The 14,841-nt window shown below is 42.6% G+C and overlaps 1 protein-coding gene across 1 annotated transcript in view; it reads right to left on the bottom strand.

Moving 5' to 3' along the window:
- RUNX1 (RUNX family transcription factor 1) overlaps positions 1 to 9,667 on the bottom strand; it is a 330,881-nt gene extending 321,214 nt beyond the window's left edge. Inside the window, exon 1 of the mRNA XM_042781001.1 lies at positions 9,610 to 9,667. Coding sequence (XP_042636935.1) covers positions 9,610 to 9,667 — 58 coding nt within the window. The remainder of the gene's footprint in view (positions 1 to 9,609) is intronic.
- Positions 9,668 to 14,841: the final 5,174 nt, after the last annotated feature.

The raw sequence follows: 14,841 nt of genomic DNA, 5'->3' as shown, positions 1-14,841 counted from the left end.
CACATATATATATATCTAGCAAAGCATCATATAGGACAATGACTCATAGTTCATAAGTCTCATAGTTCATTTGTTTTTTAAGCAGATTCATCCACCTCAGTAATACAATTATTTCTTTGTTTTAAACACAACCTAGAGTGAAGCATATGGGAGGCATAGCTTTTATTGGGGGGAGGTGTGAAGTAACAATGTGGGATGGTTGACAATTGAATGAAATTTCCATCCTTGGCATCTGTACTTCTATTTAAGATATAGGACCCCTCCCCCAGCACTAATATTTGTTTAAGGTTGCTAACATTGTTCTTCTTCTCAAAGAATTTGGTAGTAATTGCCCTTCTGATCTTTAACACTGTGGACTCAGTAATGATAAAATAGCAACTTGAATGTCTGTCCATACTTTCTAATGCCTGTTGTTGTTGTTGTTGTTATGTGCCTTCGAGTCGACCCCGACTCATAGCGACCCCTCCTTGGGTTTCCAAGGCAGTATCACTACGGAAGTAGGATTGCCCAACCTTCCTTCCGAGGAGTGGCTAGTGGGTTTGAACCGCCAGCCTTCTGGTTAGCAGTCAAGTGCTTTAGCCACTATGCTACCAGAGCTCCTTCTAATGCCTAGAGGACTCTTTAAAACCCGTTTTCTCCAGGTAATATCCCAGTGGTAAAAGAGGCTAGAATGAGAAAGAAAACTCCTAAAGGATATACGTATTTTACTTTATTATTTTTTTTTCTTTCTTCATACTTCCTCCAGACCTTTGCATGGGTTTTATACACATATGTGGCTTCAGATTTTATAATTTATATAAGTTCAAAGTTGGTTAATGTGAAGTTCAGATGCAACTGTTAGCAGTGTGGATGGAGCTGCACAGATGCAGCCTGCAGATGGTGTGGAATGAAGGGCTTGCTGCTTGTAGTTCAAAGTGTAAACAGAAGCTGTGTAATAAAGTACAGCAAACTGTGGTTGGTATTAAAACTGCTCCGGGAAAAAAAAATTTCCACCCAAACCAATGTATTTTATCTAACGTGCATTCTGTTTTGTACACTTTGGAGACTGTAATAAAAAGTAAAGTTCGCTACAAATGTTTGCGTAGAAGAAGGGCAGTGTCCCTACACTGAACAACGAGAGGCTCTCTGACATTTTCAGTCTCCCTCAAAAGCACACAAGGGTGGAATGTGATTGTAAAATACCATACACTGTTCTTAGTGTTTTAATTTACATATGTGTGTGTGTGTATTTTTTTTTTTTTGGGATCCCTATATCTGAAGAACTTAAGTGCTAATCAAGACTAATATACATCCCAAGAAAAGATAAAGACAACGCTGACTTTGTGGTGTTGCTTCCAGGCTTGTTTGCTTAAAACAACATCTCACAATTTCATTCTCTCTCAGAGATTTAAAAAAAAAAAAAAATGGTTTCTTTCAGGCATGATAGTCTTCACTGTGGAGTTCCTGGCTGTTGTAAATGATTAATGTGCTCAGATGCTAAATGAAAGTTTGGAGATTCAAGTCCATCTAGAGGAACTTTGGAAGAAAGGCCTGGCTATTTACTTGTGAAAAATCAGCCATCGAGAACCCTGTGAGGCCCAGTTCTCCTTAGACACATTTGAGGTTGCCAGGAGTCAGAGGTGACCTGGTGGCAACTGGCATAAATATAACATGGTATAAGAGTCGAGTGTGATTCTGGACTTTGACACTGAAAGTAGGTGTGACCTTGACTGCCAGTAAACTAGCTACCTAACAGGGCTGTCTCTTATCTGTTTTGCTTTCATCCTCAGCATCTATTTGCACCTTCCAAGAAGGACTGAAGGAAGGGCACTCAGTTTCTCTGCATGTATTTTCAAAGCACTGCTGACACAGAAGACAAGTTAGATGAGATGTAACCGGCAACACTCAGCCTGCATGGGAAGGGTCTTTGTTGCCAGGTGTACAAAGTTTCCACCAGGCTAACCCAACATCCCTTCCAACCACCTTCACTTGCTTTCCTGTACTCTGCAGGTGAAATCATGACTACTTTGTTGTCCTAAGTACATGCCAACCAGTGACAGTGTATGACACATTCCTGGATGTTGGCAGGGAATGGGTTCTCTTCCTGAGTAAGAGACTAAACCCTGAAAGGAGAAGGGTGGGAAACCTCCTGTCTTCCTCCTGCTTTGATAGGTGTGCAGTGCAGGACTATATCCCACAGGCTCAGCATCCTGGGTTGCACCCCACTAGCTCAGGCAGCTTTGTCCTGAGCTGCCCATAGTGGGAGACAGAACAATGCCTGTCTGTTTAAGCCACTGTAGTCGGATTTGCCTTTCTGTGCATCGAAACATTAACTTTCACTGATAAACTCAAACAAGAGCTTTAGTCTCTTTCAGTGATCAAACCCAATCATTTCAGTCATCTTTGCGGTACTTGATTTCTTCCCCCATATTAGCTCCTTTCTTTTCCTTTCTCTGGTATCATTCAGAGATTCAAGAAATAAAGGGAAAGAAGGAAGCAAGGAGGGAGGGAGGGAAGTGAGGAGAGAGAGAGACAGGGTAAGAGAAAAAGAGACAGAAAGAGACAGAAGGAGAAGGACAGGGGAGAGGCAGAGAGAGGAGAGAAGGAAGAAGAGAAGAGAGAAAGATGAGTAGAGTGAGAAGGGAAAGATGAGTGTGATGGAGAAACACACAGACAAGAACAAGGAGGAGAAGCAGAGAGAGAGAAAGAGGAGACAGAGGAGAGAGAGCATTGGAAGGAGAGAAGAGGAGATTCAGAAAGCTAACAACCTACGTCCACTACCAAAGAGGGAGGCTGTGCGAATCAGAGGAGGGGGCAAGCTTACTTTTCCACCATGCATGTTACAGGAGGTTCATACCCTATTTTGTGTTCACGAGTCACCTATCATTTTCCTTAAGCACTCCCTGGTTCACGGCCTGCAGAACTCTTAGAGGGAAATGCTCCTTTTCTACCACTCAGCGGCAATGCAGTTATCATATTTTTTGGGGGAAAAAAAGGTCCAAGAAAGACACATCATCTTGGCTTCAGGATTGTTTTACTCAGCAAAAAAAAGCTAAGGAATGGGATTGGTGGACATATGGAGGCCAAGGAATGAGAGTTGCAGGAAAAAGGCTTTACAGAATTTAATGTCTGTTCAGGCACCATGGCAGTTTCTGGAGTTCTCTGAAAAATGGGAGTTGGCAGGGGGGATATAACCAGGATAAACCAACCAACCCAACAAACAAAAAAAATGTGGGCAAAATTCCTTGCATGTTTGAAATGGTGGGATAACTATTTCCTATTAGAAAAAGAAAAAGAAAAAAAAAATATATGTATTTAATATTTGCTTCACGTTATTAAACTGAGGATTTGAGCTGTGTTTTATGGTACTCTGACACATTCAGAGATTTTGGACAGGAAGTTGGGGTGAATTTTAAGGCCAGCCTGTCTAGACCATGATGAGCCCCTTTTACAGAAGAGCTCAAATGACACACAAAGACACTTACTGACTCATCTAGGTCACTAGGAAGTTACCTGAGAAGCTACAATTTTGCCTGAGTTTCCTGTGTAGCCCCCAACAAGACAAAGAGCCAAAACAGCCTTCATTTCTGGGCTTTGACAAAATAGTTGAGGTCTCTCTGGAAGGATCAGGAATGTCCTTAAGAAGCAAGGGTAGTCAGCACTCTCTCAGAGCTGGGGAGAACCTGCTTATGGCTCAATGGGCAAAATGGCCTTTTCATTAAAGACCTTCCAGAAAATAAAGCTATACCAGGACACTCAATGTAGAGAAATATATCTGTGTTCAGACCAAAGATTTTATGTTACAACATGCCCCAATTGGCCTCAATATTTAAAACCTAAGTTTGTTAGCCAGATTACATGAAGAACTTTCTCTTGCTTTTGGTTCTTTTTACGGGTACTTACAAGGAAGGATCTCTGGTAGCATAGTGCCTAAGGCATATGACTGCTAACCAGAAGGCTGGTGGTTCAAACCCACTAGCCACTCCTCGGAAGGAAGGTTGGGCAATCTACTTCCGTAGTGATACTGCCTTGGTAAACCAAGGAGGGGTCGCTGTGAGTCGGGGCTGACTTGACGGCACATATCAACGACAACAAATGAAGGAAGGGTGGTACGATGTTTAAAAACCCATTAGTGGGGCCAACTTACTCATCAGCCCACATACCCTATGTAGGTTCCTGTTGCTCTACCTTTTCCTAGGCTGTTCCCCATCTGAGACTGGTCTTCCCTTTTCTCTGTGTCCCCATCTTTCCCATCTTCTTTTTTTCCCCCAACTCCTGTTATCCTGCAGAGTATTGCAACCTCTCTTCTTCTAGAGTGGACAGTGATTGACTGTCATCTCAGCTAAATGAACACTGATAGCCATGGCCAATTTACTACTCACTTTTGGCCTGGGTATTGTGCTGAACCCACCACCCATCTGTCAGTTTGTTGTACTGTGGTGGCTTGCGTGTTGCTGTGGTGCTGGAAGCTATGCCGCCAGCATTGAATTTACCAGCAAGATCACCCTCGAAGAATAGGTTTCAGCAGAACTTCCGGACTAAGACAAATTAGGAAAGAAGGCCTGGCAAACTTCTCCCAAAAGTTAGTCAAGGAAAATCTTCTAGATAGGGAAGAACATTGTCTGGCTTTCTTTCTTTGGTCATATCATTGGGAGGGATCAAGTTTGGTCAAGTAGAAGGCCAATGAGGGCGAGGGAGACACTTGGTGAGAAGGATTGACACCATAGCTGCAATGATAAACTTGAACATGCTGGCAATTGTAAGGATGATGCTGGACCTGGCTACGTTTTGTTCTGTTGTACATAAAGTCACTAAGAGTCAGAGCCAACTTGATAGCAGCTAACAACTGTGTTGAACACTTGGCAAAATTAGTTTAGTCCATATATCTACCTTAAAGATAAGTAGTACTACTGTCCTCATTTTGCAGATGAGGAGACTGAGGCTCGAGAGGGAAGCTGCTACATGCAATCTGACTATTGTTAGTTGCCATTCAGGTGATTCTGACTCATGGCAACACCATGTGTATCAGAATAGAATTTCTCTATAGGAGCTCTGGTGGTGCTATGTTTAAGGCATTGGGCTGCTAACCAAAAGGCAGGTGGTTTGAACCCACCAGCCACTTCATGGGAGGAAGATGAGGCAATCTACTTCCGTAAAGATTTACAGCCTTGGAAACCTGATGGAAGTCACTATGAGTCAGAACTGACTCCACAGCAGCAGATTTGTTTTTTGGTTTATAGGGTTCTCAAGGCTGTGACCTTTTGAAAGCGGATCACCAGGCCTGTCTTCTGAGGTGCCTCTGGGTATTTTTCCATGGCCAACCTTTCAGCAGTAGTCAAATGCTTAACTATTGGTGCCACCCAAGACTCCTATGCAATTTGAATAGAACCGGAAAAAAAAGAAAAGAAAGAAAAGGCCAGTGCTGTGGTGCTTGTGCTTGCCCCACCTTCAAACTTCCTGTGACTGACTTTTCAAGCTCCCAGGCCCACCCCTGCGGCCCAACACCCATCTGAGCCCTGATTTTCTATTGAAGTCTAAGCACATGCAGCAGCCTTGGAGTCCTGCCTCTCTCTGTCCAAGCATGAGATCCAGCCCTGCTTTCTCCAGAAAGGGTCAAATCTTCTCCAAGCATACATTTCACATCTATTTCCAGAGAAAACAAATAGCTCCTGGTAATTAATTAGCATCCAGAAGTTCTGAATGACTTCTTGCTGTGTACATCTTGGATCAGCTGCTGTTTCTGAAGATGCTCATTGTTACTGTAGTTGGTGTGAGAGCAGGTGTGAGGCCTTCTGTGGCCTCTCCTCACCCGCACCCCATCTTGTGAGGATTTAAAATATAGGGACATTCTTACCAGAAGAAGTAGAACAAAGGACACAGTTTCTTTTGGGGAGTGTCTTTTGCTCTTTTAAAACTTTAATTGAAAGTTATTTTTTCAAAAAACACTTTAAAATTGCTATGTCATTTTCAAATGTGCCTTAGCGTGCAAAGGGACTAGATGGCAAAGAGCATGATAACAAATTTAGATATTTTTTAACACCTTTTTTTTTCTCAGTTTCAAAATGTGTGGGCAGTTTCAGAATGCTGAACTCCATCTCACACAGGAGGAACTAGGGTCTAATTCTTCAGCATCTAGGAGAGCACCCAAGACACCTTGTCCTGCAAGGGCTTTGTGGGTCAGATTTGCAGGGACTCATTGTGCCCTGATACACAGTTAACAGCTCTCTTGCTCCCATGGCTTTCCGTGAGCTTACATCTCCCACCAGACCAAAAGCAGTGTCTGACTAAATCTTCTCAGCATCGTGACATGCTGATAATTACACAAAAGCACACTTCACACCTTCCACCTTTGATTCTGCAATTCCCTGTGAAAGGTGACTCTAATGGGCTAACCTCTAGCCACCGAGAAGAGGAGCAGTGAGTCTCTTGCGCTGAGATTTTTACCTGTGGTTCTAGGAACTCAGAGGCATATCAGCATTCAGGCTTTGCATAGACCACGAAGCCACTTCTAAGAACAAGGCTACCTGAGGCCTTTTGCAAAAATAAGCATGTGCTGTAGCTTTCCCTCTCCATACCCTGGCTGACTCTTCTCACTGCAACACTACCCCATGCATGGAGAGCAAACTTTCCAGTACTTTGAGATTTCAGTGTTGCTAAAGGTGTGTGATAATTCCAGGGAATTTCAGTAGTGCCTTATCTTCTTACCTAAGCAAATTAAATGGGAACCTGGTGTGGTGTGTTAGAAGCGGAGCTGCACACTCTGTGGTAGACCACATACACTTTGCATGCCAGTCTTTGAGAGTCCCACTCGTCCCTCAGTGAAGGGAACAATGGTTTCTGGGTCCCACCCCTCTTTTTCCCCCAATTTCCACATGGGTATCTTGCTAAAAATGAGTTAAGGATTTCCTTCTGTGAGAACTGCGTGGAATGATAAAGTAACATCCCAGGAAGAAAACACGACTGTTATTTCCCCTCGCAGCTCATAGTTGCAGTTGGAGAGGGGGAGAACACATGCTATAAATTATGTTGTTGTTAGCTGCTGTAGAGTCAGCCTCCAACTCATGGCAACATAGTGCACAATAGGTTGTGGACTGGACTGTTGTGATCCATGGCATTTTAGCAGACTCATTTTCAGAAGTCAATCACCAGACCTTTCTTCCTAGTCCATCTTAGTCTGGAACCTCCACCGAAACCTGTTCAGCATCAGAGCAACATACAAGCCTCCACTGACAGATGATGGTAGCTATATATGAGATGCATTGCCGGGAATCAAACCTGGGTCTACCGTATGGAAGGAGAAAATTCTACCACTGAACCAACACTGATCCCGCTTTAAATTACTGGCAGTGAGAAATGAGCCCTTTGAACACTGCTCATGGTCAGTCTATGTAAACAAGGGTAAGAACTCTGGAGGAGAATAATTTGTTGGAGAGGATGGTGGCGGATCCTTCTAGCATCAGGCTATGCCTAAACGGTACCAAAAGAAATGACAATTCATTCCCTCTCCAGATCATGTGAGTGATATGGACCACCAAGCAGACAATTTAAACCCTTATGTCAATGCATCACTTTGATGAAGTTAATCAGGAAATTGTCAAGATTTTACTTTGGTCCTCTGGGATTTTCAATATGGTATTATTGAGTTCTAGATTTTGAAAGACCCTGAGTTCCATTTGTTGAAAGAGTGAAAAGACATTTCTAGATGAGCCCCTCTGAGACTTAATGTGAGTGCTGGGGCCCTCTTTCACCACTCCCTTGACAGCTAACTGCCTAGAACACTGACTGTCCATGGGAGACAGGAGCTATGAGGCTTTACTTGGAATTGCTACTATTACCTGGAGTCTGCACAGGTCACTGTATCCTTTCACTAACTTTCTCGTAAGGCCAGCTTCCAAGGCCAGCCAGCACTATATGCTGAAATCCAATCTAATGCCCAATGGGATGTTTTAAAATTTCCTGACTCTGCCTTCCCAAGCTGATAATATAGGAAACAATCAACCTTTAGAGGCGGCACTGAAAGCTGAGGAGAGGCAGGAAGGTCTTTTTCTGTTATTCTACAATATTGCTTCCTTAGTTTGTTAGCAGCCCAGAGGAAATGCAGCAAGGGGGCAGTTCACAGCTTTTCACCACGGCACTGCATCTCTGTTACATGGGCCAGCGGCGCAGTAGCGACAGTGACTCATACTTGACCACATGATTCAACTTCACTAAAATGTCTTCAGCTGCCAGTAAAGCAGCACCCAGAAACCCTTTAATCTGAAGCTCTGAATTGCTTAATGACTCTTGGTTTCTTCCCCTTCTCCCTAAATCCTCCCTTTACCACCCCCAACAAACACACACAACACACACACACACAACACACACACACACACACACCTTTGTCATGTTTGTCATGTTTTTAAATTTCAGGGGCCTGGAAACATAGAAACTGTGGCATTCACAGTGGCAGTTGTTGTGACAAAGGGGCTGACAAGCCCTCTGCATTCCCCTGCTTACTTGGTTGTATGAATAATAATGAGTCACAGATACTATTTGGGTGTGCGCAAGAGTTTGCAGCCAGAAAATTCATTTTTCCTCCACCCTCTCCCATTCCATCCCAGCTCTGCCAAACCATCCAGCCACACTTTTCGGGCACTGGTCAAAGTGCCTGCCCTGGCACACTTGCAACGCCTTCACGACATTTCTACATTATTTTTCTGTTTGCTTAAGCCCAACCTTCTTTTGTCATCAAAGCTACACACAACACACACGCGCACACACATACTCACACATGCACAGCTCAACTCCAGCTTTGCACATTTCATGAGGCTGTTGCAAAAAACGCAGACAGGCTTTCCACACTGGCTGTTCCTATTAGCAAGCGTGCAATCTAACGACTGAAGCGGAGACCTGAGAGAAGGCTCAGAGTCAGAAAACTTCTTCATTACTCTTTGCAATAGAGACTTCTGTAGGAGACAACTTGCTTGCTTTTTCATTTAAAAGATGCCACTGACTTATTCCATTGTGGCTGCTATGAACAACACAGCACTGCTCTGTCTTAATGATTTTAGCTTAAATAATTTGTCCAGCTCCTGTAATCTCTGCCTTTTAGAGACAGCTGAGTGCTCCCTTGGCCCCTGCAAGACTCTGGGCTGGTCTAACATATACTTGTGGGCACATCTCTGCCTCTTGCCCCAATAGCCCAGTCCTCTTTGCTGGCTCTGTGCATATGGCTGCTACAACCCTGGGCAGGCTGCAGCCTGGGCCACAAAGCATGCTGAATGAAGGACAATCAGACAATCATACTAGGCAAGGAACAGATAAATAAAACCCAGAGAGCATCATGCAAGCTTTGTAATCTCTAGGACTTTAAACAGGAGGAGCCCAACTTACTTGCACTTGACAAAGATCTCATGCACCCATGGAATACTTCAACAGCTTAACTAAGTATTTATTAAAACATTTCTGAAGCACTGCCATCTGATGAATAAGTAATCCAATAGCCTTGTAATCATCCACCTCCGTTTGAATTCCTCCCACAGAACAGACGGGGATCTGCAGGCACAATCCCCACCGAGGTACAACAAGCTGCCATTTCATTATATGCAAAGCTGGGCAAAAGTAGATATTCAAAGACCAGCGGGTACTCACCTCTCATGAAGCACTGTGGGTATGAAGGAAATGACTCAAATATGTTTTCTGAAGCCATTGCTTCCTCCTGAAAATGCACACTCTTCCGAAGGCGGGGGATTAAATGATTTCTTTTACCTTAGGAGCAAAAACCAAGAGAGGTCAGTGTTTTAACCTCACTCCCTTGTACCATGGCGCCTTACATCTCTTTTTTCCCTCAACACCTCTGGGACTCCCCAAGCCCTATGAAAAATGTACCTTTGTGAAAACAAATATTCAAATTGTTAAAGATTAAAAAAAAAAAAAAAAGTGGTGGCTTGGCTGTGGGTTGATGATGCTTACCACTCTGCGAAACCCTGTGGTTTGCAGTCTGTGTGATTCGTCCTGCCTGCTGACCACTGTGCTCAGACTTCTGTCACTGCCAGGCTACCCAACTTGTGGTTCTGTGGTTGTTGATGAGGCCCCAAAGAAGTTTTCACACAACCCAAATTACAAATTTAACTGTTCCCCTTTCCAAAGCCCATCGCCATTGGCTCTTGCTGGTCATGTGACTGAAGTGATGTCAATTTTTTTTTTTTTTTTACATTCTGAGCAATGCCCTTCCTTCCCTCCACCTGCCCTCCCCCAGGCTGTGCAAGAAAAGAGCAGAGTAGACTTTGCAAGAGAGGGAATGTAAAAAAAAAAAAGTGACTCAGTCGCTTATTATATCAATGGCCTTTGCTGATTTAGTACAACTCGGCTGCTGTTGTTGTTATTTGTGGTTTGGGGAACTACTGATGATTTTGATAAAGATTTCACTGCTTGCTTATGCAACAGTAATTTCTACCCTGGCATCAGGCTGTTGTTCAGACAGGATATGTATCCCATCCTTTAAAATGCTAGGCATCCACTTGGGGAGAGTTCAGTCCTTGGTAAAGAGTAAAACAGCATACATGAAACTATAAAAGGAAAAGAAAAACAATAAAAGACATGTTTTGGTGAGAATCTGACCTCTAAAATGTTCTAGAAACTTACCAGTATTTCAAAGCCTGAAAAAAGGAAAGCATTTTAATTTTGTGATAAATAGACCATTTTACAAAAACCAAAAATACGTGGCTTATTCTTTTCTAAATGTGTATCTTTGTATAAAAGAATAAAATCATAGTATTCTTTTAACACACACACATACACACACTGCAATTAGAAAGCTAAAGGAAAACAAAGAAAAGAGAAATTCAGTGTTTGGGGGCCAAGTGGTGGTTACTCTGGGAGCTCTGGTGACATAGTGCCTAAGGTATTTGACTGCTAATCAGAAGGCTGGAGGTTCAAATTCACCAGCCACTCCTGGGAAGGAAGAGTGGGAATCTACTTCTGACAGAGATACTGCTTCAGAAACCCAAGGAGGGGTTGCTGTGAGTCAGGATTGACTCGACAGCAGTGAGTTTGTTTTTTCAGTTTGAGTGATTACTCCATAACTACAACTATTTATTTTTTGTTTTCTGCTATTAAAGACCAATTTCTAGAACAGGACACCATGTTTGGAAATTAGAGGGTCAGTGAAAATGACAGAAACCAATTGCACAGACTGACACAATAACCGCAACGATGGACTCAAATATGCCGATAATCATGAAGATGGTGCAGAACCTAGTAACGTTTCCTTCCGTTATACACAAGGTCACCATAAGGTGGAACTGACTTGAGAGCAGCTAACAACCACAACAACATGAAGATTAGCAGCTTTACCTTTCTCTAGTTCCATTCTAAGAAACAGGTGAATTCACACTTATAAGTAAATTTCAGCCCAGCGCTATTCTAACTGTACTTAAACTCAAACACACTGCCATCAAGTCGATTCTGACTCATAGCAACCCTATAGGACAGAGTAGACCTGGGCCATAAGACTTTCAAGGCTGCAATCTTTATGGAAGCAGCCGGCCTCATCTTTCTCCTGTGGAGTGGCTGCTGGGTTAGAACCTCCAGCTTTTGGTTAATAGTCTAATGCTTTAACCATCTCCATCAGAGCGACACTTTGTCAAGTGTCAAGCTCATGAAAGAGCACATCTGCTTACAATAACTGTAGGAACTGAATGAGATGCTTCTCTACTGAAAGCAACTTCTCTTGGGGCTGACTTGTTGTTGTGTTGTTGTTGTTATGTGCCCTTGAGTCAGACCCAAGGCTATTTTATAGCTCATCCTCTACCTTAGGAGGATATGCTTGTTTGGAGGTGCTAAAAATAGGATGATTTTGCATACGGGTAAACCATTTTGGTCACACATATTTACTTCTTTCTCCTGTCTATTGGTTTTACGTGCTGAAAAAGACAGTGTTGTGCTTTTTGAATTTCTAAGAAAAAGGAGGACTTTCTTTAATCTAATTAATGATTTTATTTTACTCTGCTCCATATATATTCTCTATGGCATTCTTCACTCGCTAAGTTGCAATGCACACGCTCAAGAGACACCTTGTGATGATTGGGTCTAAAAGGCCAACCCTGGATGTCAAGTTTGTCTTTAATCACTGGACTTTGGAAAGTCTGAATTATCAGAATAATCCCTCAGGTTTTTTACTCACCCACTTAATTTTGCACACACAGAGACTCACAGTGATATCATGTTCAAGGGTCAATGGCAATACGTCTTAAAAGGAATAGACACAATTTTTACTCACTCCTGTTTGACTAAACAGGAATTAAAAAACCCAAGAGACTGCTTTCTCCTAAGATGTGTGAAAAAGCTTAACAAATGGCAATTATTAACATTTAATAATTTAAATTTTATTTAAAGTAATAATAATGTGTGTATTTCTGTTATGAAGTTCAGTTATATCTAGATGCAACACGTTTCCTATTGCTTCTTAACATAAATCTTTTGTTAACAAAATTAACATATTCATGTGCTGTTATAAGTAGCTCTGGTGGTGCTGTGGTAAGGCATTTGACTGCTAACCAAAAGGTCGGTGGTTCGAACTCATGGGAGAAAGTTGAAGCATTTGGCTTCTGTAAAGATTTACAGCCTTGGACACCTATCGGGGTTGCTATGAGTCAGAATAGACTCATTGACAGTGGGTTTGTGCTAGTATACTCTCTAGTATAGTCAAATCTATGGTAATCCCCAAATCACATTCTTTTGTCACTTTTACACTTAATATTCTTTCAAGTAATCAGTTGCTGTTTACTCAATTCCAACTCTATGTGTGTCAGAGTAGGATTGCTGTGCACAGGGTTTTCAATGGTGATTTTTCAGAAACAGATCATCAGGCCTTTCTTCTAAGGCACCTCTCTGTGGGCTTGAACCTCCAACCTTTTGGTCAGCAGCCAAGCACACCACCCAGGAACTCTTGATATTTTTGGAAGGGCTCTAAGATTCAAGTGCTATTAAAGATAGCTGCAACTTCAGAATACAGTCAGCCTTAATAATGACTTATAAGCTCAAGTAGTGATGTAGACTAATCCTTTGGATATTTTGTTTTAGAAACTCCCCAAATGCTTTCAGCTTTAGGTGTTCAGATATTTGAGGGAAGGGTTTGGACGTGTTAGCTCACTGCCTGAATTCTTGGCTTTTCCCTGTGGGCCTAGTTCCATTGTTGTTAGTTGCCTATGTTGGTTGCTTAGACCAATTATGTTAGTTTGGTGGGCTCCCACTCATGATGACCTCATGTACAACAGAATAAAATGTTGCCCAGCCCTTTGCCATCTTCATGAGCATTGCTATGTTTGAGTTCATTGTTGTAGCTGTTGTATATTTTGAGTGCCTTCCAATCTAGGGCTCATCTTCCAGCACTGTATCAGAAAATATTTTGTTGTGATCCATAGGGTTTTCATTGGCTGAGCTTCAGATGTAGATCACGAAGCCTTTTTGTTTCAAGTCTGTTTTAGTCTGGAAGCTCCACTGAAACTTGCCCACGTGGATACTGGTATTTGAAACACTGCTGACATAGCATTTGGCATCATTGTTACACATAAGCCATCACAGATGGACAGGCTTAACTATAGCTAACTATATATCTTTCCCAGTGGAATTGTACAGGGCAGGTCTGAATTTTAAGACTGCAGGAGAGCTAGGGCTGGCCAAGACCACATCATGCACTATAGTACTCCAGGCTGGGGTTTAGATGTGACACCAGGGGGCAGAGTACAAAGGTCTGTCTGCCAAACCTGCACTGCCTTCCCCAGTTATCTGCCACAACAGTAGCAGAATAACTTCACAGCTCGGTGAGGCAACAGTTGGGGCTTTTCTGGGCATCCTCCATGTCATGACAGCAAGTAAAGACTCGGCCAACTGCTGGTGAATTTCGGCTGCCTACTCCTTTCTTTGTAACCTGCAACGAAAAAACACATATGTCATCAATGAACCACCTAGAGGAATACTTGATAGTACCTGAACTAGAACTATTTAGGATTCTTTAAGGGCTTCCTAGACTAGTTTGTGCATTGACCCACACCCTCTGTCCTAATTCCTGCAAGTGACTCAGCCCCTGGGTTGCTGGCCTTGGGAACTTCACCCAACCAGCTGTAGCAGACTATGACTTTGCCAACTAATTGGATGGCAGTTTTAATACTCACTCAGATTGTCTACGGCTCCTACATGCCACTATTGGAGTGGGGGTGGGAATATGCTCAGGTGTCATTTTTAATAGCCCTATAAAAATACCAGCAAAGGTTGAAAGTTGCACAGTTGCATAAGCCTATAATTAATGTATAGACTTGTGTGTGCAGTCCAATCCAATTAAAACACTCTCTGTTAGGCGTTCTCTTTTCATGATTACTGCACACTGTCTCTGAACTTCACAAGACTGGTATAAGGCAGGATCTGTGGCTAAGAAAATGAAAGCAAAGATGGACCAAAAGTTGGGTGCATTTTAAAACCCCAGAAAGACAATGCTATTAAATGATCTCTTTGTCTGGGTTTCTTAGGGCTGCCATAACAAAAATACCACAAGTGTGTTGCTTTAAAGAACAGAAATTAATTTTCTCACAGTTCAGGAGGCTAGAAGTACAAATTCAGGGCATGGCTCTAGGAGGAGACCCTTTCATGTCCATTTCAGCTCTTAGTAGCTGCTGCCATTCCTTATAGATGCATCTGTCTTCTGTTGTCCCTCTTTCCCTTCTTCCTATGCTCCCTGTGTGTTTCTGTATCCATTCTGCTCTTTTTGTAACTCAAAAGTGATTAGGTTTAGAACCCACCCACTCGGTTGTGGCCTAATTAACATAACAAAGAAAATCATGTTTCCATACAGGGTCGTATTTATAGGTATGTTGCTGTTAGTTGATT

The sequence above is a fragment of the Orycteropus afer genome, unplaced genomic scaffold, assembly GCF_000298275.1.
Source record: "Orycteropus afer afer isolate SDZICR_OR568_19922 unplaced genomic scaffold, OryAfe1.0 scaffold00078, whole genome shotgun sequence".
NCBI lineage: Eukaryota > Metazoa > Chordata > Mammalia > Tubulidentata > Orycteropodidae > Orycteropus > Orycteropus afer.
The sequence above is the reverse complement of the archived record's forward strand: the minus strand, read 5'-3'. Positions and strand labels throughout refer to the sequence as shown.